This window comes from Papaver somniferum, chromosome 3 (assembly GCF_003573695.1).
Source record: "Papaver somniferum cultivar HN1 chromosome 3, ASM357369v1, whole genome shotgun sequence".
Lineage (NCBI taxonomy): Eukaryota > Viridiplantae > Streptophyta > Magnoliopsida > Ranunculales > Papaveraceae > Papaver > Papaver somniferum.
In genome coordinates, this window is record NC_039360.1 from 30303581 (window position 1) to 30329134 (window position 25554).

Genomic DNA, 25554 nt, shown 5'->3' on the forward strand with positions numbered 1-25554 from the left:
GACATGTATTGGAGGATGCGACACTTTTTCGTCAACTTGTTGGAAGTTTATTTTATCTAACTATTACAAGGCCTGATATTGCTTACTCTGTAGGAGTGGTATCTCAGTTCATGAACATGCCTTGTGTTGGCCATTTACTTGCAACAAAGAGGATTATTCGTTACGTGAAAGGCACTCTGAATTTTGGGTTAATGTATAGCAAGACCAAACTGTTTTCTTTAAGTGGTTTTGTTGATGCAGATTGGGCAGGTGACGTAAATGATAGACATTCTACCACTGGTTATTGTTTTAATTATGGCTCAGCTACAATCTCATGGTGCAGTAAGAAGCAAACTACTGTTGCTCTCTCAAGTTGTGAAGCTGAGTATGTGGCAGCTTCTATGGCAACCCAAGAATGCATATGGGTGAAAAAACTCATTCAGGAAATGGTTACAACATTTAACTATCAAGTTTCCATTTGTTGTGATAATGAAAGTGCAATACGGCTTGCTGGAAATCCTGTGTTTCATGCACGTACCAAACATATCGAAACTCGCTACCATTTTGTTCGAGAAAAGGTGTTAACTGAAGATATTCAATTGCAGACAATTCGATCAGAAGATCAAGTGGCTGACATATTTACAAAGGCGCTTCCGGTAGCAAAGTTTAAAATATTTAGAAGGTCTCTTGGAATGGTTGATGGGAGTCTGCACTAAGAGGGAGTATCGCAAAGTAGTGCAGCTCCAAGATTCTAGTAAGTTTGATTTCGTCTTTTGATTTAGTCGCAAGTTTATCTTTCAGTTCAGTCTATGTAGGAGTTAGTTGAGCCCATGTTCAAGTTATTGGAATAAAAGTAGGAGAACCTTCAGAATTTGTTAGTCGACTGGTTAGTATAAATTGAGATGTAAAGATCAGTTGAATACACTACACTGAACCCAATTATTTTCTTGTCTCCCTGTAATTTTCATTAGAGAAATAAAATCAGTTTATTCATTTGCTCTTTCTGTGTTACAATCTATCCCGATCATCTTTTGCTACATTCTTCACTACTTAATCTTCTTCTCTCAATCAATTCCAACTGTAAATTCTCAAATCAACGAATGGCCTAAACCACGTAAACTCTCATGGCCATACCCACAAGCAAATCTTCTATCTCCAGCCTTCAAAATCATATCCCCACATCATCACAAACATCTCACACCTGCAATCCAACGTTACCGGAATTTAATCCATTCCGAACATTACAATCCAATCATCATCCAACATCCCAACGTTATCAACATAACAACAACCTCATCATCACACCCACCATTAGAAATCTTAACACTAACCATAACCGATCTCAACTCACCGTTACAACACGGTGTAGACGAGTCATATGATCTTACAATTCCAACTGTTGGATCAGCAAATTTAACTTCCAAGACTGTATGGGGTGCGATGAGAGGATTAGAAACGTTCTCACAACTCGTCTGGAGCGGTGGTGGTGGTGGTGAGTCGTTGTTGTTTGTTGGGACTGGGTTGTATGTTTCAGATTGGCCGATTTTTGGTCATAGAGGAGTGTTGCTTGATACAAGTAGAAATTATTATGGAGTTGAAGATATAATTAGGACTATTAAAGCTATGAGTGCTAATAAACTCAATGTGTTTCATTGGCATATCACTGATTCTCATTCGTTTCCTTTGGTTTTGCCTTTGGAACCGGAATTGTCTCGAAAAGGATCTTATGGTCCAAAAATGCAGTATTCTGTAGCTGATGTGAGGAAGATAGTAGAGATTGGATTTCAACATGGTGTTCGAGTTTTGCCGGAAATCGACATGCCTGGTGAGTTTGAGTTCTATCTAGCTCTTTTATGAATGAATTTCTTTGAAATGTTTGTAGGATAAGAAGATAAGATTGGTTTCCCAAAGTTAATAAACAACTGAATTTTTTAGTGGAAGCAATTAAGTGGAGCTTAGCATGACTGAAGAGTGTCAGTGTGACAGTGGTTTTCATGTGCTTGTGATACTAGTAGTCAATGCATTGAATTTCGAAACACAAATTTACTATTTAGTTGAGATTTTTAGCAGATGAGAATTGAATTTCATGGCTATCTATGCTTAGTCCTGGTCAAGATATATGCTACTTTAAACACAAAGTGGCAATTGAATAAATTCCACAATTGGTCTGTTGTGTTATGCCAAAATGATATTCTCATAGGCTTTTTTCCAATGTCGCATTCGGTATGGCCTCAATGGTACAGGGGAGCACCTAACGCTAACAATGCATCATAAGATTCAATTGTAAATCGGTTGGTTTCTCCCACTGCCTTAAATAAGATTTTAGTTGGAATGGTCCATCCGGATCGATTGAGTAATTCCTGAATTGGTTTGTATGAATCAAAACTATTCTGGAGAGTACTAAGTTCGTTGTAAATTCAGGTAGAAAAGACACCTTAAGTTTTATGCTTTATGTTCCCAGCTAGCTGAATCGCAAGGATAAAAGCCTTGATTTCTGATACTAGTGTAACTTGGAAACACCTCATAACCACATGCCGTGAACCAAATGAGTTATTAGAAATTGCTCAGATTACTTGAGAAATTGTTTGTGTTATATTCGGACTTGCCTAGCTTTATACCACACCGTGTTACTATACCGGTTGATATTTTTTTGTTCAATTTGTACATGAGATCTTATTTCATTGCTAATATAACAAACTTTTGCAGGACATACTGGATCGTGGGCAGAAGCATATCCCGAGATTGTCACATGTGCAAATATGTTCTGGCAACCAGCAGGAACTGCCTGGGAAGATCGTCTTGCGTCTGAACCAGGAACCGGCCAGCTTAATTCCCTAAACCCCAAAACTTATGAAGTCACTCACAATATCTTAAAAGACATGGCAACTCTCTTTCCCGAAGGCTTCTTCCATGCTGGGGCTGACGAAGTAGTCTCTGGTTGTTGGAAAACTGATCCAATGGTCCAAAATTTTGTGTCAAATGGTGGAACCTTTAGTCAACTCCTCGAGATATTTATCAACTCAACTCTCCCTTACATCACATCCCTTAACCATAGCAATGTTTTTTACTGGGAAGATGTCTTACTTGACCATAATGTGAAGGTAGATCCTTCATTCCTGCCTAAAGACAGTGTAATTCTACAAACCTGGAACAATGGTCCAAACAACACCAAGCTAATCGTTTCGGCTGGATATCGAGCAATCGTCTCATCCTCTGATTTTTATTACTTAGACTGTGGTCATGGTGGTTTTGTTGGGAATGACAGTCGATATGATAAGCAAAATGGTGACGACTCAGGAAGCCCATTTAACTATAATAATGGAAATGGTGGTTCCTGGTGCTCTCCATTTAAAACATGGCAAAGAATTTATGATTATGACAACTTATGGGTTGACAGAGGATGAGGCGAAATTAGTTCTCGGTGGTGAAGTGGCTCTTTGGTCTGAACAGGCTGATCCCAGTGTTTTAGATGCTCGAATATGGCCCAGGGCCTCAGCTATGGCTGAGACACTATGGTCAGGGAATTGAGACGAGACAGGGAAGAAGCGATATGCAGAAGCGACAAATCGGTTGAATGAATGGCGGTATAGAATGGTTGCAAGAGGGATAGGTGCTGAACCCTTTCAACCTCTTTGGTGTATGACCCATCCTGGCATGTATAATACGGCTCAGTGATGAATTTCTTGTTGCCAAGTATGATTATCCTTTTGGGAAGGAAAGAAAAAAGGTCCGTATATATCCTTCAACTTATAGATAGAGTGTGAATTCATTTTATTACAGGATAGCTTTTGATCATTGTTGTCCTTTATGTATTAAAATGGGTATCTGATGTGTATGTACTCTTTACCTAAAAGAACAACTTGTTTTGAGGTTGATTTAGTGTATTAAATATAAACTTCAGCCTGGCTCAACTATTGAAAATCATCTACGCGAAATGCAGAATTGTTGAGAACCAAATCACCCGTGTTCAACCCGCTGTTTTAGTATTGCATGAATCCGTTAATCTTTTCAGCACCTGTACTGGACTGGTACCAAACCATGACTTTGCCATATTGAACCGTGTTGAGGTTTCTAAACCATCTTAATTTGCATAAGACATGTGCAACTTATAATTTGTATCAGGTGTGTTGATACTATGAAGAGTTAAGATGGTTCAGTGATGTGTTACTCAACTCAGAATTCAAGTATCAGGGTTTGAAGTTGAACCCCTTGATAACTGTCTATTAGAAATGTACTAGTAGTTTGGTTGCATGTTTTAGATTGTAGAGAATACAGTCTTGTGATTGTGATGGGAAAAGTTCTTAACATATTATTTGTTTGTCTTGGGAAGGGTTATGCTTGTATGAATGGAGACATATGATCACATTATGGTGAATTTTAAGCCATGAGAATTATTTTTTTATGTTATTTTCGATTCTCAATATTTTTCTGATGATTGATTTAAAAAACACAAAAATGAATAGGATCCTCAGAAAACTTGCAAAATCTGCTCCAGTTGCATTCATCAATATGTTGAATGAAACACAGAGTGTTGGGAAACTCCGAGTTCCAATTGGAGCTGTTGCTGCTGTTTCTGATGGACTATCAAATTACTTGGACTTTTCACCACCAAATGTGGTATACAACTTATTAGCCAGTTTATGTAGCTTAGGGTTTTCTTTCATTTTTCTGTTTCTTTGATGATACAATTATTGAATTGAGTATGTGTTTTACATTTTCATGAGATTTTTTGATTGGGGGGAATGAAATTTTTGATTGTTTGTGCTTTGTAGGCTCTTCTGGATGACATCCAAGAAGAATCAGGCAGTAAATTTGGTAGTCATATCAACACATGAAGCTGCATGTTCTTGTTGGTCATGACCCAGACCTTATGTAATTCAATTTCTTGTTTCAATTTTCAGGGTTGACTCCGGATAAGTGGATTAAATTTGAGCTGCAAGACACGGAAAGAGTCAACCATAACTCTCACCTTTTCAGGTAATTTTCAACTTTTATTGTTCTTTTTTGTTTGTGTTGAGTCATATATCCAGCTGTTATGTAGCATTTTTGTTGCAAAATCTGTAATATTAGCTCTCTTTCATATCATGGGCAGGTTTACATTTGATCCTTCTACTAAGTTGGGCTTTGATGTTGCTTTTGTTACCTTTGTTTCCATATTATGAAAGTAAACCTTGAAACTGATGATTTATTCTCAGAGTGTTGAAGGCTCTGTATCACTCCAGTGTCTTATCTTAGTTATTTACTTTAATTGCTTCTAATGTTCTTTTCACTACAGGGCTCCTGTAGGACTGGGTGATAATGGGAAAACGGAATATGTACTTCGCTCGTAAGTTTTTCTCAATTTTTTCTCATCACTGTGTGGTTGTGTGGTGTTAATCCTTATAAAATTTAACGAAAATGTTGGAGTATTTCTTTCTAGACACTTATTTACTCTAGTCTCTCGCATCACTTCGCTCATCTATAACAAGTATGTAACAGGGATGCATCCATCTTATAAAACTTGCAATGTTGAGTCTTGTGCATGCAATGTCGCAGATATGCTTACCACTATGTCTTCAGGTACACTCCTATATCAGATCCCGAATCCAAGGGTTATTTTGATTTATTGGTTAAGGTACACAATGCACAACTATAGGCTATTCTATTACCCCTCTAATTCGCACTAAAAGTATTCACTGACTGGTCATTTGCATCAAATTGTGCAAGATTTATCCAGAAGGGAAAATGAGCCGGCATCTGGCGAATTTAAGACCAGGAGATGTGCTCGAAGTAAAAGGGTAAACCCAGTTACCTATTTTTCTTTGAGGATCTATTGTGGTGTCTTTGGATTTGATTATAAACTTTTGATAATATAATTCATTTGTGTGTTTATTTTCCCTATGTTTCAGGCCAAAGGTAAAGCTCCAATAACATGAAGAAAAACATCGGAATGGTAAGGAATTGGTAACTAGCGTATTTATAACAAAGAACAACGTTGTGTGAGTGTTGCAAAATCATCTAATGCTTAAAGCTTTATCTTCAGATAGCTGGTGGCACAGGCATTACGCCGATATTGCAAGTGATTGACGCTATTCTAAAGAATCCCGATGACAAAACTCAGGTAACTGGTTATACTTATTTATCATTTTAACCACCAAGTGTCAACTATATCAAAGTTTGTCGATTATACTGAGATGTAACCCATATTGATTAAATACATTGCTCTTTCAGATACTCTCAGCTATATGCTAACATCTCACCAGAAGACATACTACTAAAGCAAAAACTTGACATACTCTCAGCTAGCTACCCAAATTTGAAGGTGGTTTTGTCTCTTTAGTGGGAAGCTCGTGGTATTACTGATGGTGTTAGCAATTTTGTGAGAAGAGACTAATTTTTGCGTTTGGAGCCAGATATACTACACTGTAGAAAACCCAACTAACAACTGGAAGGGAAGGAAAGGCTATATAACACAAAATATGGTTGAGAAAGGCATGCCTAGTCCAAGCGAAGACACTCTTATTCTAGTAAGTTGTTCCGCACCTTCTTTTCATCCTAAATTTGGAGCAGACTTCCAGTTTGTTGCTTGATTTTTTGATATTACAACCTATCTTTCAAGGGTTAGTCGAGATGCTGAAAAATGATTACCAGAGAGAAAGACATTCTTGTCAACTTCTTAATTTTTTTTCTCTTTCTGCAATACTAAAATATTATGTCAGTCTAGAGTTGAGCTTATTTAACCCATTTGCTTCATGTCATGTGCTTAGGTATCCCCCCCCCCCCCCCCCCCCCCCCTGAAAGATGGATCACATATTTGGAGACAAAGCAAAGGATTATTCCCAAGGCGAGGTGAAGAATATTTCTGTTTTTCCACATTTACTGCCTTCCCCTATGGTTGCGATTAGGGTCGAATAATAAAGATGCCAGAGTACCATTATTTGATCTATTATTCTATTTAAGAGTGATTTTACTTTCAAAATGCTAGTTTGAAAGAGATGTTAGAAATAGCAAAACTACGTGTTTGTGGAAGTTGGCGGAGATGACGAACATTTGATACAAGGGTGTTTACTCAGAATGTTTCCAGAGTGTACTTTAGATAGAAATTGAGTGGAAGAGTGAAGATATTGTATCAAATATTTAACTTCCATTGATGTGTATTCGTCTCCCTACTGTGCAGGTCTCTGGCATACTTATGGAACTTGGTTACACCAAAGAGATGGTTCACAGGTTCCGATGGATATTTAAGGCATCAGGTCAGAAGCAATAAGCCAAGTTTGTTTCTTGTAATGTGAAATCTGCAGCTTCGCACTGTAATATTATTATTCAAGCAGTAAGAAAATTTTCATGTGTATCAGTGTTTGTAAATGCAACAGTTAATATTATTCAACTCCCACTGTAATTTTCACAGCAGTGAGAATAAAATGTCTCTCTGTAAATCAGGCTGACATCAAATTTCTTGTCCCTTCTTTTCATTCTCTTGGAACAAATTTATCAAAAACCAACACCCTGTGCTATTTCTAGTCCCATGATAGCCAGGATTTGCATACTGGCTATCATGGGAATAGCCAGAAGTTGCAAAAAGGTTTACTGATCTAGCAGGAACTTTCCTGTGAATAAAAATAGAGTTAAATTTACTGGGCAAAAGTAAAAAAAGAAAAGAAAAAGATAACGGTAATAAAAGTGGGTTCATCAAAGTTTAGAAACCTCTGAATCAATTCTCTTAGATTCAAAAAAGAACAAAAAATTCTGAACTATATAGTGACAGTACTTGTGAGACACAGAGAGACTAGTTTGATAAAGGATTAAGGACATGCCCCATGAACAAGACTGCACCAGTTTGCTCCTCTTTTATAATAAACATGAAAGGATGAGCTGCCACAAAATCTACAGGAGGAGGTGTAGTAGGATGCTTGGCGGCACACTTCGTTACCCCCACTACAGCAGTAGAAGCAGCAGCTTCAGCTCCTTCTTCATCAATTTCAATAAAACACCTGTGATAAACCTCAGAAACATGAAGCTTATTACGACTAGTGTCAGATATCTCAGTCAGCTCTGCCTTCGAGTCATCAGTCTCAGTCAACTCTGCTTTGGAATCTTTAGGATACAACATCTCAGTCAGATCTGCCTTTTTATCATCAAAAGGCAAAACCAGTCCTACATTCTCTAGAATTCTTTTTGCTTCAAAATTAAAACAAAATTTGAACTTGGGAACCTTGAAGTGTCTTGTTGGAACCGCACCACCAGGGCGATATCGATCTAGAAAGGCAGGATCAGAACTCACCTTTTCAATAAGTGCACCGATCCCATCACGTTCCTCGGGTTAAATGATGTACATAGAAAAATGCGTACTATTCCAGTCACCTTTGTATGGGAGTCGCAGTACTCTAAAGCTTTCAAAACAACGAATATGTCGGTTGCCCCCGATGACATGAACGGAACGTCTACCGGTTGTTTTCCGTCTAGGAGATAAAACTCCGATATCTCAGTTAGTGATTGTGGAAACTGGTTATATCTGCCCCAAGATCCTTTGAAATAGAGTGAATTCGCCAGTATAAATTTTGTATCTTCATCGACTGCGTTAGCAGGCAGGAGAACTTTGATTAATCCATTGGTTTTAGTTTCAGCCCATGTGTTCACCCTCTTCAGCACTTCTTTGCTCTTGTTTGCGAAATCCACAGTATCGGCTGTGGATTTGTATTTCTTGAATGAACGTTTGAGTAAGGAGCTGCACCAAACACCGCCGACGTTGAGGCTTTCGGAACTGAGGAACTCTAATATCTGTTTTAAGGTGTCACCGCTTGCTCCGGAAGCTAGTAAACCTAGAGCATTGTCTACTGAGAACGGAGAGAATACAAAATTCATCGTTTAACCAGACATCTTTGACAAGTTTCATGCATGGATTGGCGCTCTTTAAAGGAGGTTTCTGATCCATGCTTACGATATGAGGAAGAGAACTATTTGCATGGAGAGACGCAAGTAGAATTCTTATTTATAGGGATGTATGGGAAAACACTATAGCGCTCGGGATTGCCAAAAATATATAGGATTTTAAACTGAGTAAACTTCTATAAACTAGCAAAAACGACACTAAAGCCAAAAATATCCCCGTCAGCTCGTTCCAATCAAAAGGCGACACAAATTAATTTTAACTTTGGAATATCCTGTAGAACTTTTTTTTGCTTCAAAATCGGAACAAATTAACTTTAACTTTGGAATCTTGAATGGATACAACACAAAATGCAGACATTCCCAATACCAGCATATTCTTAGGTTTTTAACGAATGCTAATATATTGGACTACCAGCAACACGTAGTACTCAGCAACCCGGACAACAAATTAATCCGGTTTCTTTAAGCCATAAGATTTTATTTTATTTTATTTTATTTCTTTTCTTTTCTTTTCCTCTCTTTCTTTCTTTCCTTCTTTCCAGCCGGCTGATTGTAAGGAGGCCTTCCTCTATGCGATGGGTCCATTGTATTTTGTCAGTAACGCAAAATCGAAATTGATTTTCAATTTTTTTTTCTTTTTTTTGATTTGGTCATGTTTTACAAATTTTCAAAAAATTCCTTCCAATTTCTTTTATCAAACAAAGATTAATGGAAACTCATTCTTATAAGATGGATAATTATGATATATCCAGATGACTGCTACCACGGTGAGGAGGCGGACCGAAAAAAATGACTCAAAACTAAATTTTATACTACAATTTAGTTTCGCCTTAATGGTGCGAAGTCGAACTTGTAAATTTGTAAAGCGAAATTGTTAAGCAAAAGGATGTATCATTTTTCCTGAAACGGAGTGAAAGAATCATTTTTTCTGAAACGGAGTGAAAGTATCACTTTTCCTGAAGGTGAAAGTATCATTTTTCCTAAAACGGAGTGAAAGTATCACTTTTCCTGAAACAAAGCGAAAATATTTTTTTTCTTCCTGAAACAGAGAATTAATTGATGCATAAATAAAAATATAGCCGCATAATGTGTTATGCATCATTTGTGGTGGTTTGCATAATGGCTATGCATTCAATTTTCGAAATTTGTGCCTAAAATGAAAATATCACTTTTCCTGAAACGGAGGGAGCACATCGTTTTATTAGTTGCAACGGAAAAATAGTTGATGCATAAACCAAAATATGGACGCATAATGTGTTATGCATCCTTTGTGGTGGTTTGTGTAATGGTTATGTATTCAATTTTCAAAAATTGTACGACTCTACTGAGGATTAATAATTTTATTGTTATTTTTCTCGAAATTAAAAAAAAGAAAAAGATAAACACGTTCGAATTTTTCATAAAAATTCTAAATTTGATTTTGTTGTTTGTACTCATTGCATGGATTCCTTTAAAAGCTTTCCAACGATATAAAACTTGTAAAATTTCAAGGCACAAATTTAAATATGTTATATTCTAGTTTTCTTTCCAATTATACCCCTGAAAAAAAAGGATACATAAGAGTTATAGTAATTGGACTAAAAGGGAGGGGCAGTCACCTCATTTCAAAATGGGACTCCAAATTTTGGTTACCAACACCATATCCAATCTTTTTTTGTCAAATTGAAAAAAAGAAGAAGTCATGTTCCACATTGACACAAAGTCACCATATATAGAGTCCTCACTAGCTTCGCTCGACATGTTTTATAACTTTTTTCAAAGGATGAGTTGTAGAATGACATCACTACCAACCCCTAAAACTAAATGGTTGCGACAAGATAACAAATGACAACTCTTTAAGCAAAACATTTGTGACGACATTTTAGTTTTAACAACCTTCGTCAGGAGTGTGAATAACCCTATCACAACTTTTCGCAAGAGTTGTTGAAGAAAATCAAAATATGATGATAAAAATAGTGTACGAGGGGATACGAACATGAACCTACCATGAGTCAGTTAACACATCAACTATCCTTACACTTCACAAGTTTGGTTTTTTTGTGTTTTTTTTAAAGAAAATGTAGAACAACATCCATAAGAGTTGTTGAAGTAAAAATATAGGATGTTAGAAAATGAGGTTCGAGAATTTGATCCTCAGCCTCCTGCGTGCAAGTCCACACCATCAACCATGCCTAGACTATCACAATTCTGTCAGGTTTGTGGTTTTTTTATACTAACTTTATGACAACCTTTGACAACTTTTATAAGAGTTTTAATACCAAAATATGATGTTCAAATAACGTTCCAGTGACTGAGCCGCAAACAGCGCGAATGCTTCTTTGTAAACATTCAAATACATTCTACAATGCCAATGCACTTCTGTTAAATTTTTGTAATGGATGGTTAAATTGTTTTACTTCTGCAAAATTTTATTCACTTTTGCTGAAAAACATTAACTTTTGCAAAATTTTATTCACTTTTGATAAATTTTTATTCACTTCTATTAAAATTTTCGCTATTATGCTAAATACTATTCTGATATGCACTTATGCTAATTTTTTTCTGTATTCAGATAAAAACTATTTTATACAACCCCCTTTTGCAACCTTTATTTTTTGAGTTAGGTTCAGTATAGAAGTCGGAAAAAAGAGGTGTGTTTAAGGTTTTGGGGAATATTCCGATAGGATCTTACATGTATATGGGTGGATTCATCATTCTTACGAAGTTTTCGAATTATAATAGCCCACTAGCGGCCAGGTTTCGAGCTCGGAGCCAGGTTCAGTATCGAAGTTGACGAAAAGGGGTGTGTTTAAGGTTTCGGTGAATATTCCGATGGAATCTTACTTGTAGATGGGTGGACTCATTGTTCTTATGAAGTTTCCGACTTATAGTAGTCCACTCGCGGCCAGGCTTCGAGCTCAGATCCAGGTTCAATATCGAAGTTGACGAAAAGGTTGTGTTTAATTAAGTTTTCAGGGAATATTTCAATGGAATCTTACATGTAGACCGGTGGATCCATCGTTGTTACGAAGTTTCCGAACTATAGTAGTTCACTCGCGACCGGGTTTTAAGATCGGAGCCAGGTTCAGTATCGAAGTTGACGAAAAGGGGTGTGTTTAATTAAGGTTTTGGGAAAAATTCCTATGGAATCTTACCTGTAGACGGGTGGATTCATCGTTCTTAATTCCGACTTATAGAAGTCCACCCACGGGTTGGTTTCGAACTCGGAGCCACTTTCTTTCTCTAAGTCGCCAGCAAAGAGTTTGTTTAAGGTTTCAGATAATATTCCGATGGGATCTTACCTACAAATGGTTAAATTCATCGTTCTTGCAAGTTTCTGACTTATATAAAGTAGTCCACTCCCGGCCAGGTTTCGAGCTCGGAGCCACTTTCTTTCTTTAAGTCGCCAGATAAGTGTTTGTTTAAGGTTTTAGAGAATATTCCGACAAAATCTTTCCTATAAATGGATGGATTCATCGTTCTTACCAAGTTTCTGGCTTACAGTGGTCAACCCATGGTCAGGTTTCAATCTCAGAATGGAATCTTACATTTAAATGGTCTTATTGTTTCCAATTAAGTCACTGGAATTTAGAGTTTATGCCTATAATGGTATTATTGTAATTGTTTCTAATCCAACGAACTAAGGCTCCGTCTTATAGTGATCTACTCATGGCCAAGTTTCGATCTCGGAGCCAGGTTATGCCTCGAAGTTGCCTGAAGAGGGTTTGTTTAAGGTTTCAGAGAATATTTCAATGGAATCTTAGCCGTAAATGGATGGATTCATCGTTCATACCAAGATTTCGGCTTATAGTGGTCAACTCATGGCGAAGTTTCGATCTCAGAATGGAATCTTACTTGTAAATGGTCTTATTGTTTCTAATTAAATCACGAGAATTTAGAGTTTATGCATATAATGGTCTTATTGTAATTGTTTCTAATCCAACAAACCAAGTTTGTGGCTTATAGTGATCTACTCACGACCAGGTTTCAATCTCGGAGCCAGGTTATGCCTCGAAGTTGCCAGAAGAGGGTTTGTTTAAGTTTTCAGAGAATATTCCGACTGAATCTTACCTATAAATGGATGGATTCATCGTTTTTACCAAGTTTCTGGTTGATAGTGGTCCACTCACGGCCAGGTTTCGATCTCAGAATGGAGTCTTACCTGTAAATGGGCTTATTGTTTCTAATTAAGTCACTAGAATTTAGAGTTTATGCCCATAATGGTATTATTGAAATTGTTTCTAACCTAACGAACCAAGGTTCCGACTTATAGTGATCTACTCATGGACATGTTTCGATCTCGGAGCCAGGTTATGCCTCGAAGTTTCCAGAAGAGGGTTTGTTTAAGGTTTCACAGAATATTTCGATGGAATCTTACCTGTAAATAGATGGATTCATCGTTCATACCAAGTTTTCGGCTTATAGTGGTCCACTCATGGCCATGTTTCGATCTCAGAATGGAATCTTACATGTAAATTTTCTTATTTTTTCTAATTAAGTCACTAGAATTTAGAGTTTATGCATATAATGGTCTTAATGTAATTGTTTCTAATCCAACGAACCAAGGTTCCGGCTTGTAGTGATCTACTCACAGCCAGGTTTCGATATCGGAGCCAGGTTATGCCTCGAAGTTGCCAGAAGAGGGTTTGTTTAAGGTTTCAGAGAATATTTCGATGGAATCTTACCTGTAAATGGATGGATTCATCGTTCATACCAAGTTTTCGGCTTATAGTGGTCCACTCACGGCCAGGTTTCGATCTCAGAATGGAATCTTACATTTAAATGGTCTTATTGTTTTTAATTAAGTCACTAGAATTCAGAGTTTATGCCAATAATGGTCTTATTGTAGTTGTTTCTAATCCAGTGAACTGAGTTTTTAGCTTATAGATCGATTTGGGAGATTTTAGATGGTCAATTTAAACAAAAATTACATTTTAATTTTGATCAAAATCGTTGAATTGATCGAATCAAAGCGCGTTATACTTCAATGTTCTTACATATATAAAAACGAATATTAATTATCAATTGTTTTTTTTAAGGAAACATCTTGATTTCATTAATATTGTAAAATTGAGTACATGACTACCAGATACATCAAAGATGAGAATAATAAAAGAATTACACATATCTTGTTTCACAGAGGAAACTGATATTTGAAAAAATTGGTTTTAGAATTAAAATTCTGTCATTGAGATTTGTCTTCTTCAATAAGAGTATAATTTCCCAGAGAGGGAATCGTCTGCCCGTTTCATCATTATTACAATTTTCTGAAGCCATTGATCTTCAAAAATTGTAAAACCATGACCACTTCCGAAAAATCGTCATCGATGATACATTTGATAAGATTGTAACGATCATATGAAATGCCCACAAGGCTATAAAAAACATCTAATTGGCTCGTAGAAGCCATTGAAAGAGATGAAATCAATTTAAAAATGAATAAAAACATTATTTACAAACCCTTAAAATCACTAAAAAGTGATTTTTTTTTATTTAATACTAATAGATAGTAATATTTATACCAAATCTGCCAAAAAATCTGAAGATTTCAGATCAAATATGACAGATTTGGATTAAGATCTAAGAAATTTTAGAAGGAATGAATTATATAGAAAAAAACATTTTTTTATTCCTTGGAGAGAGAAGAGAGAAACAATTAACAATACAGAGAAGAGAAATCTAAATAGTTTCAAAAAACCGGATAAGGAAGAGGAAAGAATTTTGCTCAACTGTTAGATCATATTCGATCTAGCAGCACCAACCCCATACATTTGGAAGTATCTGATGCAAGCAAACTGTGGTTTAACCACGGCTATCTTTGTATCTTGAAAGCTGATTTTTTTAGCAGACGTAATTTTGAGTGCAGCATACAAACGATTATACATAACAGTTGACTGTGTTTACTTCAAAAACGTGGGTTGAGCATGGTCTAGCTGATCTTCTTATCTATTAGGCAGGTTGCACAACTACTGTTTTAGTTGAATGAAGTTTCATTAATGAAGTTTTTTTTTTATCGAGTGAGAGCTTTATGTTTGGTTTTAAAGTTATATTACAGTATTTCAGCAATAATTCATCAGAGATTCAAACCATATAGTAAGTAAAAGGAAAATGTTTGTGAGGTTTAGCTCGACGATGCGGATACATCATCAAAAATCCCATATATGAAATTCGTTATCTTCTTTACACTTAAAATAGTGATATTTGATGTTTGAAATGTTGGAGAAAATGCCGTAAAAGTTATTCGTGAAAGCTCATCATTAAGTGGGTCTTGACCAAGTTCAAGGATCATCAGGGTTTCTTGAAATGCAAAGCTAGCTACTAATGTCGATTGGATATAAAAAACTTGTTGCAAATCTTTAGTTTCATCGATTAATTTAGTTTTCCATTCGATTTTAAAACTACTATCAATAATCTTATGAATCCCACGTATTCAGAGAGTCCTCCTCATTCAGTTGGACACAAAAATTTCTTGATAGAGATACGGATATATTGCAACAACGGAACATCAAAAGATAATAACGGATGTTGAAAATTGGGTTTAAATTTGATAGATAACTAAGGTTAGAACATAGTTTGCTGACATCATATATAGCCAAATGTTTGGTGTTGGAGCTGATAGATCAATTATGATCTAGCAGCGCTGGATCAAAATCTTTTCCTAAGGAAGACATGTTTTTCCGGGTAAAACTTCGAATTTCGGATAAACTGAACTGTCGCATGCTGGGCCCAATAACCGAGTGAATCCGTCTTTCTTCCAAATTCCAATGATGTCATTTGCACGGAACTGGATTATTTTATTCGACTCCCCTTAAGTAACAGTGGCATAATCTCAGTCAAATAACATGTCGAATGCCATGGAAAGGAACTGGACGAACTTTTTTGTTTTTTTTTTTTGTACGGATAGCAGCTGAGTTGATAACAGTTGTAACCTGATATAACAGAAACTATATTATTATAGTTGTGTCTATATTCACCTCCTGTAATTTTCTCTTTTCCGTTCAGTCAATGAGTCCATATATATGACTCTTGAAAATGCGGGGGTCAAACAACCTCACCCAATATTTCGATTAACAATCTGTATGAACTAACTCGAATATACTTTTAAGAGAATCAACTAGACAGTCATACTCAATCTTAATAAAAAGTATATCAAGGAGTTAATATCTCAATCTCTTGATTTGATCTATAATCAAACAAATAAAAATCTGTGAATCTTTATCAAATACAAGAGAGATAAAATTGGATGGTACCAAAGACAAATATCCAAGGATCAATCAATTTCCAATCAATAACCAAAGGTTGGATTTCACAATTGATCGGTACAGCGCACAACCTGTGATATTTCAGTTATATAACAAAATATAATGCGGAATAGAAATAACACAGACACCAGTAGTTTTTTTAACGAGGAAACCAAAAATGCAGAAAAACCCTAGGACCTAGTTTAGATTGAACACCATACTGTATTAAGCCGCTACAGACACTAGCCTACTACAAACTAACTTCGTTCTGGACTGTAGTTGAACCCCAGTCAATCTCACATTGATTCAAGGTACAGTTTCTCTCCTTACGTCTCTGATCCCAAAAGGATGCTACACACTTGATTCCCTTAGTTGATCTCACCCACAATCAAGAGTTGCTACGACCAAAAGTCGAAGACTTGAATAAACAAATCTGTATCACATAGAAAAGTTTATGATAGGTAAATATGTCTCCCATTGATAAACCCAATAGTTTTGTTCCGTCTTTTGATGTAATCAAGGTGAACAGGAATTAATCGATAACCCGGACTTATATTCCCGAAGAACAGCGTAGAATTATCAATCACCTCACAATAATCTTAATCACTTATACAAAAAGAGGAGAGAAAGAAACAATCCTTTGTGATACCACCAATACTAAAAAAAAAAAGAGGAAGGAGAGGAATCCCTAACAAAAGATAACAGAACATCCTTGAACCACTTATTCACCATCAGCCAGTAATATGTGGAAGTGATCAATATATACGCTCACAGTTGGCTCCATCAAAATTTCCTCTTCTCGTTGGTCAATAACAGTAGCCAACACATAGTTAGCCTCGTTGACAAGATCAACGAGCTCTCTTATCTGGCCAGAGGGTTTCGACCCCGAGCGGCAGCTAGCACTTCTTCGCGACCATGATAAACTTCACGCATCTTACCTACATGAACAGTGCGTAACACTAGCAACATATCTACTTCGTCCTTCAAGAGAAGCAGGCGCCTCAATTTTCCACGAATATCGAAAGAGAGGACGAGTGCGGAGACCGCTGCCAAGGTTAAGGTAAACCCGTGTAAGCGAGGGAATTCAAGTAGATCCAAGTAAGGTTGAAGCAATCACAACCATGGAACCCACCGTTAACACGTGGGAACTACAAGCCTTCATAGGACCCATCTCTTATATACGACGCTTCGTACCTGATTTGGCTCAGATAATGTCCGCTTTCCTACCTTTGCTTAAAAAGGGAGTTGTATTCCAATAGAGGGAAACTCAACGAACGGCTTTCGAAAAACTAAAACAGTGTCTTCTCAGTCCGCGGGTTCTTATACTACCGGTCAAAGGTACCCCGCTTAATTTATATACATCATTCACTGGATCCGCAATAGGAGCGGTCTTGGCCCAAGATATGGGGGAAATGAGTTATCACCCATCTACTATGTAAGTAGAGTCTTTCGAGAAGCTGAGTTAAGGTATCTGCGGGTAGAAAAAGCGTTCTTGTCTCTCATCTATGCAGCACAAAAACTCCGCCTGTACCTCCTCACGCATAAAACGATTATCGTCGCAGCGGCAAACCCAATAGCTTATCTCGCATCAAAGACCGTCTTCACAGGGAGAACATCCCAATGGTTATTACAGTTGTCGGAATTTGAACTCCACTATCAGCGGCTCAAGGCCGTAAGAGGACAGGAAATCGCCGACCTCATAGCTATGTTCCCAGGAGAAGAAGATGACGAGATACACGATAGCGTTCCCGGAGAAGTAGAGACTGTGGACGTTAACAAACCTTGGACCATGTTCTTTGATGGGTCGTCATATGGTGATATTGGCAGAGCTGGGATAGTATTCGAGGCCCCTCAAGGCGATCTACTCTCATATTCATTTAAGCTAGATTTCCCTTGCAGCAATAATGTCGCCGAATATGAAGCTCTAATTCTAGGACTTAGATTAGCAAAAGAGCTTAACCTGGGAAGTTTGGAAGTGAGGGGTGATAGACACATTTTTGTGTCTAATTTGTCTCGATTCTATATATTGATAGTGCTCATTTTTGTACTTATTATGGTTTTTTATGTGTGTATACGTATTTTTGTCCAATAAACATTTTTGGAAAAATCGGCTTGAAAAGTTGTCGAAAAGCGCACCCGGAGGACACTTGTTATTCAGACTCTCACTATGGATAAGGGGTACCCGAATTACTAAGGGGCACCCTCAGGACACCCCAAAGGCACCTGGTATCGGCACCTCTACTCTGGATAGGGGGCTACCTTTCTTTTCTATAGATTTTTGGCGGGAAAAACTAAATTCAGATTCAGTTTTGCAGCGGAGCATTCTGGCGAGATTCTGATCGAGTTTTAGGCTGAATTCGTGTTTGTTGTGGATTGGGATTACCCTGTTTTGGTCAAACAGGGAAGGTATGAGCTGTAGAATCGAAAAAACAGGGTCAGAAATCGAGTTTATACAAAACAAAGGCTTGGAGTTTCACGGGACTTGTGAGATTTTATGGATCTGATTTGGAGTGATTCAACTGCATATTCGTGTTGGGATGGACTTCTTAGAGCATAACAGGGGATGTATGTTTATCAAATACGAAGGAATAGGGATGAATTCTTGGATTGAACAAAACAGAGGAGGAGCATTATTATCGGGAATTTTCTTGGTTCTATACATGGGGATTACGTGCAGATAAGGGTAGTAGATCTTCTGTATATTTAATTCCATCATTGGGAGATTCTTGGACGTCAGATTTAATTTATAACACGTGTAGAGAAGATTCATAAAAGGAAATATCCGAGACTTGCTGTGAAGTAAAGAGAGGGATTAAATCGAGTTATTTTTGGGTTTGTTGCCTATATATAGGTTGGTTGCAGGTCATAGAAGGATTACGAACAGTTTGGGGTAGTTTAAAGAACCAGAGGAGACAAAAATCACGAGTTGCAGGAAAGCTGTTATGCTGGTGCTGCTGAAGAACACGAAGAACATCAACCCACGCCCAACTGTCGCAGAACACTGTCGTTGTTCTACAACACTTCGCTTCTATCGTTATTGTAGCAGTCTTATTCCTTCTGTTTCTCTTGTAACAGTCGATCTACAACACATATAAACGTTGCGATTGAACTGTTTTACTCCCTTTGAGTCTCTTCACCTTTGAAAACACCTTTTGAGCAATGGAAAAATATTTTGAACCTGTTTTTGATATGAGGAGCTAAACCCCATTGCTGAGGCGATAGAGGAAGCTATTTTTCCAATAAAAAGTGGTATTTTCTATTTATCTTATTTATTACAATTATTTATATGATTATTTTCCTTGTTTGAGAATTGTTTTAATGATTTTTATTCAACAATTGTGATTTCCATTGATGGTATATGCTTGGACTTAGGTTTTTGATATCTCATGCTTTTGATTTACACTTGTTATTTTAAAAATCTACTTGTTGCAACATCTTAAAATCAAATTAAACGAAAAAATTGAATAAATATAAATATTGGATTTAAATCACTTTGAACTTGGAAAATAGTGGAATCTTAGCCTCAGTGTTCTTTTAATATTGATAACAACATCATCTTTGTTTGAGTTTTCTATTTTTGTTTTAGAATTTAAGTCTATATTTTATCCTTCGCAAGTCTGAGAATCGAACCACTTTTATCACTATCTACAATCACATCAATTTTTGGCGCCGCCGACGCGGATTTGCTTTTAGGGTTTTTAGACTTCGTTTTTTTTTTTTTTTTTTTAGGTTTTTATTATTTTTGTTCTTTTTTACGTTTTTGGGTATTTATCTTTTGTCTACAGGTTTTGGATCATAAAGCGAATTGAGCCAAGGAGTTTGGTGATACGTAAAGACTGGAACTTAAAGCATAAAGACTTGGAGCGAAAGCTTAAAGCGAAAAGAACGGAGAAGAAGACAATTTCTTTTTAGATATTTTTTATTTTTTTTAGGGTTTGTTTATTTTTCTTTAGAAAAAAAGAGAGAACTATATTAGGGTTTGTTATTTTTGTAATTTTTCTTTTCTTTTTTGGACACTTGGACATTGGACTTTGGACATTATTATTTTTTTTTAAAACCCTAAGGAAGGGTTGGTTTAAATATAAACTGTGTGCAGAGAAGGACGGTGATTACGATATCGCCTCGGCCCCTCGGGTTCGTACATGACATAGGAGTCGTGGCCCGAGTCGACTTCAGCGGTTCTTCGCCCGTCTGGTACGGGAGGTAAGTTTTTCGAAACACCCGTGAATCCCCTGTCAGCGGGTTTACTGTATTCCTTCGTTTTCATATATGCTGAGGACTTGAAACGGCTGCTTCAATTTCCTAGTAAAGGAAGGACTGGCCATACAATTTAAGGGTTCGGATTTCATCATCGTTCTCTTCTTGCCCGCCTTAGGAAAAACGAAACCAAACGCGAACCTAAGCCTAAAATTTTGACTAGAACGAGACCTATAGGGTAACGAGCTTAATAGGAAAGTCGTTCGAAGAATATTGGTTACTCTTTTGAGCATACTTCGAAGTTCTTGAAGGTTTCTGTGAGTTGAATGTGTGACTGCGCCGCCTTGTAACCGGTGAGGCCTTGGGTATCAAAGCTCCACTAAGCTTCCCTCGCCTCGATTCAACTTACTTTGACTCGGATTGATTCCAGAGGGGTTTGCTCAGATTATAACGAGTTCCTTTTTGAAAGAATAGAAGCTGGTCTTGAAACAATCTAAGTGGAGCCATCATGCTTTTTGTTTGCTAGAAATTTAGGTTTGATTTGGTTGAGTCAGCCTTGTTTTGTGTTTACATAGAATTCCCTACCTTATTCTGTTGCATGCCTGAACGTAAAAGAGACGCCCTAGGTAGATTTGTTAAAGAGAAACCTAGTAGTTCTAAGCGTATTGATTACCTCAATTTAGAAAGTCCGATTCGTGAAAATTCCGTTTTTGAACGTCCGTTTGAGGAAAGAATATCTGATAGTCCAATAGCGCCAAAAATGGCAACTTTGAAAGCCTTGTTGAATCCTACTAGGACTACTCGTCCCTCGTGTATCAGGTTACCTAAAACTGAAGCAAATTATGAACTTAAGCCTGGAACCTTACAGTTGCTCCCAATCTTTTTAGGAAAAGAAAATGAAAACCCCTATTTCCATGTTAGGGACTTTGAGGAAATTTGTAGTACCCTAAAAATTAGAAACCTTGATGATGATGCTTTAAAACTCAGGTTATTCCCCTTTTCCTTAAAAGATAAATCCAAGTCGTGGCTGTATAGTTTGGCTTCTGAATCAATTGAAACCAAACAACTTACATCTGCCTTTTTGAACAAGTTTTTCCCTAGGCACAAAACCTCGTCTATTAGGATGCAAATATGCACGTTTACATAACATGAGGGAGAATCTTTGTATAGGTATTTGGAAAGGTTCAATGATTTATTAGCCCAATGTCCTCATCATGGTTTAGAAAATGTTAGGTTAGTTCAGATTATTTATGAGGGTTTAGATTATCCTACCACAACTACAGTAGAGTCCATGTGTACAGGTGGGTTTGAAAACCGAACAGTTAATGATGCGATGACATATTTGCATGAAATCGCCGAAAAGACCCAACAATGGGAAAGCAATAGGGTACCCCAGAAAACAATTCTTCTAGGCAGAGGAAACGTTAATAAGGTAGAAGGAAGCTTTGAATCAGATGCCAAAATTGCTGCTATAGCCCCAACAATGGGAAAGCAATATGGTACCCCAGAAAACAATTCTTCTAGGTAGAGGAAACGTTAATAGGGTAGAAGGAAGCTTTGAATCAGATGCCAAAATTGCTGCTATAGCGAAAAGGTTAGAAGCTTTAGAAGTGGGTCACATTAGTGGTAGATTGGAGCCTTTTTGGGAAGGCCAGAATAATGAAGAGAAAGCCAATGCTCTCTATAATAACACTAGGTATGATAACCGTCAGAAGTTTGACCCATATTCAGAAACCTATAATCCTGGTTGGAGAAACCATCCAAACCTTTCATGGTCTAAGGGCCAGAGTCAAGGTCAGTTTAGTAATTCTAATGCTCCCCCAGGTTTTGGTTACACTAAGAATTCATCAGGCCCAGAAAACAAAACGACTAGCTTAGAGGAATCTATTAAGATGTTAGCAAAAACTCAGGATATGTTAGCACAGATCCAAATTAGTTTTCAACAGGAAACCAAGCAGAACTTTCAAACTAATGCTCGGATCCTTGCTAAGCTAGAACTTCAAGTCGGCCAAATAGCTAAGACCTTAAGTAATATAGATAACGGAAGGCTCCCTAGTCAGACTACCCCCAACCCTAGAGGAGTTCATGAAGTAGGTGCAAAACCATCGAATCAATTGAATGTTATTAGAACCCTTAGGAGTGGTAGAGTGGTAGACAATCAGGTAACCATGCCCGATAGTGAACATACTGTAGTTCACCCCTCAGGATCTCATCCCTCAGGACCACTAACTGAGGGGACTGATAAAATTTCCGATGATGCCAATTCGGTTCCTGAGAGGTCTGATTCTGTGCGTAGAGCCCCATTTCCCCAGCTATTAGCATCAACAAAGAAGGAATCGAACTTTAATGACATATTTGAGGTTTTTAAGCAAGTTACCATAAACCTTCCTTTATTAGATGCAATTAGGCAAATTCCTTCTTATGCAAAGTTCCATAAGGATATGTGTACGCGAAAGAGAAAACTTAGCGTCCATAAGAAAGCCTTTTTAGCTAGTCATGTAAGTTCAATTATTCAGAACACTACTACTCCAAAGTACAAAGACCCAGGTTCCCCAACCATTGCTTGTACAATAGGTAAAAACCGGGTAGAAAAAGCTTTACTTGACTTAGGAGCCAGTGTGAACTTACTGCCGTACCATGTGTACTTACAGCTAGGACTTGGTGCAATGAAACCTACTCAAATAACACTGCAGTTAGCTGATAGGTCTGTAAAAATTCCTCGAGGTGTTATCGAGGATGTTCTTATTGAGGTCGACAAGTTTATTTATCCAGTGGATTTCGTGGTCCTAGATACCCAACCTGTCCCTGACCCAGAGAACCAGATACCTGTGATTTTAGGTCGCCCATTCTTAGCTACATCTAATGCGATCATAAACTGTCGAAATGGTGTGATGAATTTATCCTTTGGTAATATGACTATCGAAATGAACATTTTTAATGTCAGTAAGCTACCTTATGAGCTAGATGACACATGTGTTAAAGAGGTGAATATGATAGAATCCTTAGTTCAGGAGTCATTACCAAACATCTTGTCTGAAGACCCATTAGAGAGTTGTCTATCCCGTTTTGGTTTAGATTTTGACGATGATAGTACCATTGAACAAGTGAATGCTCTATTAGATTCTACCCCTGTGTTAGACACTGATAGATGGAAAGCTAGGTTCGAACCATTACCAGCTTCTGAGACTACCTCAGTTCCTTCCTTAGAAGAGCCCCCTAAGTTGGACCTTAAACCACTACCAGATAACCTGAAGTATGTGTTCTTAGGCCTATCTGAGACTTTACCTGTGATTATTGCTGCCGACTTGGATAGTGATCAGGAAAGTAGGATAGTAAAAGTACTTCAAGATAATAAGGAAGCTTTAGGGTGGTCTATAGCATACATTAAGGGTATTAGTCCTATCGTTTGTATGCATCAGATTCATTTAGAGGAAGACTCCAAACCGTCTAGGGAGATGCAACGTCGACTGAACCCTAACATGAAAGAAGTAGTTCGAAAAGAGGTGCTTAAGTTGTTAGATGCGGGTATTATCTACCCAATTTCAGACAGTAAGTGGGTCAGCCCCGTTCAGGTTGTTCCCAAGAAATCAGGTATCACTGTAGTCCAGAATGAGGATAATGAGTTAATCCCAACCCGAGTGACCACGGGATGGCGTGTCTGTATCGACTATAGGAAATTGAACAAGGTCACAAGGAAGGATCACTTTCCCCTTCCTTTTATCGACCAAATGCTATAGAGATTAGATGGATATAGTTTCTATTGCTTTTTAGATGGCTTTTCCGGATATAATCAGATCGTTATTGCCTCAGAAGACCAAGAGAAACCCACTTTTACCTGTCCCTTTGGTACATTCGCGTATAGACGCATGCCTTTCGGGTTGTGTAATGCCCCTGCGACTTTTCAGCGTTGTATGATGAGCATATTTTCTGATATGGTAGAACGGTTTTTAGAGGTCTTTATGGATGATTTTTCAGTGTTTGGTTCATCTTTTGATGAGTGCTTGCATCATTTGACATTAGTGTTGACTAGGTGTAAGGAAAAGAATTTAGTGCTTAATTGGGAAAAATGCCATTTCATGGTTAAATCAGGAACTATTTTAGGGCACATCATTTCTTCAAAGGGTATAGAGGTAGCCAAAGCCAAAGTTGACCTTATTAAGACTTTACAGGTCCCAAAAACCGTAAAAGACATTAGGTCATTCCTAGGGCATGCAGGTTTTTACCGTCGATTCATTAAGGATTTTAGCTTGATTTCTAGACCTCTTTGCAGTTTGCTTGCAAAAGATGTTAAGTTTGTCTTTGATGATGCTTGTTTAGAGGATTTTGAGAAGCTTAAAAATATACTCACTACCGCTCCCATAGTCCAGGCACCCAACTGGAACCTACCCTTTGAGATTATGTGTGATGCTTCAGATTATGCTATAGGCGTTGTGTTAGGTCAATGAGTAGACAAATTACTTCATGTGATTTACTATGCTAGCAAAACTCTGAATGATGGCCAATTGAACTATACAACTACCGAGAAGGAATTGCTAGCCATCATGTTTTCCTTGGATAAGTTTAGATCCTACCTATTAGGTTCTAAGATCGTAATCTATATCGATCATGCTGCTTTGAAATACCTTTTGTCTAAGAAGGACACCAAACCTAGATTGATTAGGTGGATCCTATTGTTACAAGAATTTTCTCCAGACATTAGAGACAAAAAGGGTGCTGAAAATGTAGTAGCAGACCACTTATCCAGGTTAGTTGTTAGTTCCCCTAGTGATGCCCTTCCTATAAGGGATAGCTTTCCTGACGAACAATTGTTCTCTGTTTCCCAATCACCTTGGTATGCAAATATAGTGAATTATCTTGTTACTGGACGTACCCCTCAACATTGGGGTAAACAAGATCGTTCTAGGTTTTTAGCCGAGGTTAAACATTTCTTTTGGGACGATCCTTATTTGTTTAAGTATTGTCCCGACCAGATTATTAGGAGATGTGTACCTGTGAGTGACCAGTCCAGTATTCTCTCCTTTTGTCATGAACATGCTTGTGGGGGTCATTTTAGTGCTAAGAAGACTGCTGCTAAGATATTGCAGTGTGGATTTTATTGGCCTTCACTGTTTAAAGACTCCCATAGTCACTGTGTTTCTTGTGATCGTTGACAGAGGTTAGGGACCATTTCCCGTATAAATATGATGCATTTGAAACCTATTTTAGTGATTGAGGTCTTTGATGTGTGGGGCATTGATTTTATGGGTCCATTTCCTAATTCTTTTGGTTATCTTTTACATACTTGTCGTTG

General features: G+C 37.5%; 1 protein-coding gene, 1 long non-coding RNA gene and 1 pseudogene across 2 annotated transcripts; 2 read left to right on the top strand and 1 right to left on the bottom strand.

Annotated features, from left to right (window-relative positions):
* The first annotated feature begins 921 nt into the window (after window positions 1-921).
* LOC113359229 lies at window positions 922-3843 on the top strand (annotated as a pseudogene).
* A 670-nt stretch (window positions 3844-4513) lies between these two features.
* Window positions 4514-7377, top strand: LOC113355715. Its single transcript, XR_003362589.1, has 9 exons — window positions 4514-4596; window positions 4752-4794; window positions 4881-4956; window positions 5255-5305; window positions 5458-5756; window positions 5868-5911; window positions 6002-6079; window positions 6190-6485; window positions 7136-7377. It is a non-coding gene; the product is annotated as an uncharacterized LOC113355715 (long non-coding RNA).
* Window positions 7378-7405: 28 nt separating this feature from the next.
* Window positions 7406-8820, bottom strand: LOC113359230 (serpin-ZXA-like). Its single transcript, XM_026602898.1, has 3 exons — window positions 8320-8820; window positions 7773-8272; window positions 7406-7565 (listed from the first exon to the last, which is right to left on the bottom strand). Exons 1-3 carry the CDS (start codon window positions 8818-8820, stop codon window positions 7406-7408), a joined length of 1161 nt encoding a protein of 386 aa, XP_026458683.1.
* Between the last annotated feature and the right edge of the window lie 16734 nt (window positions 8821-25554).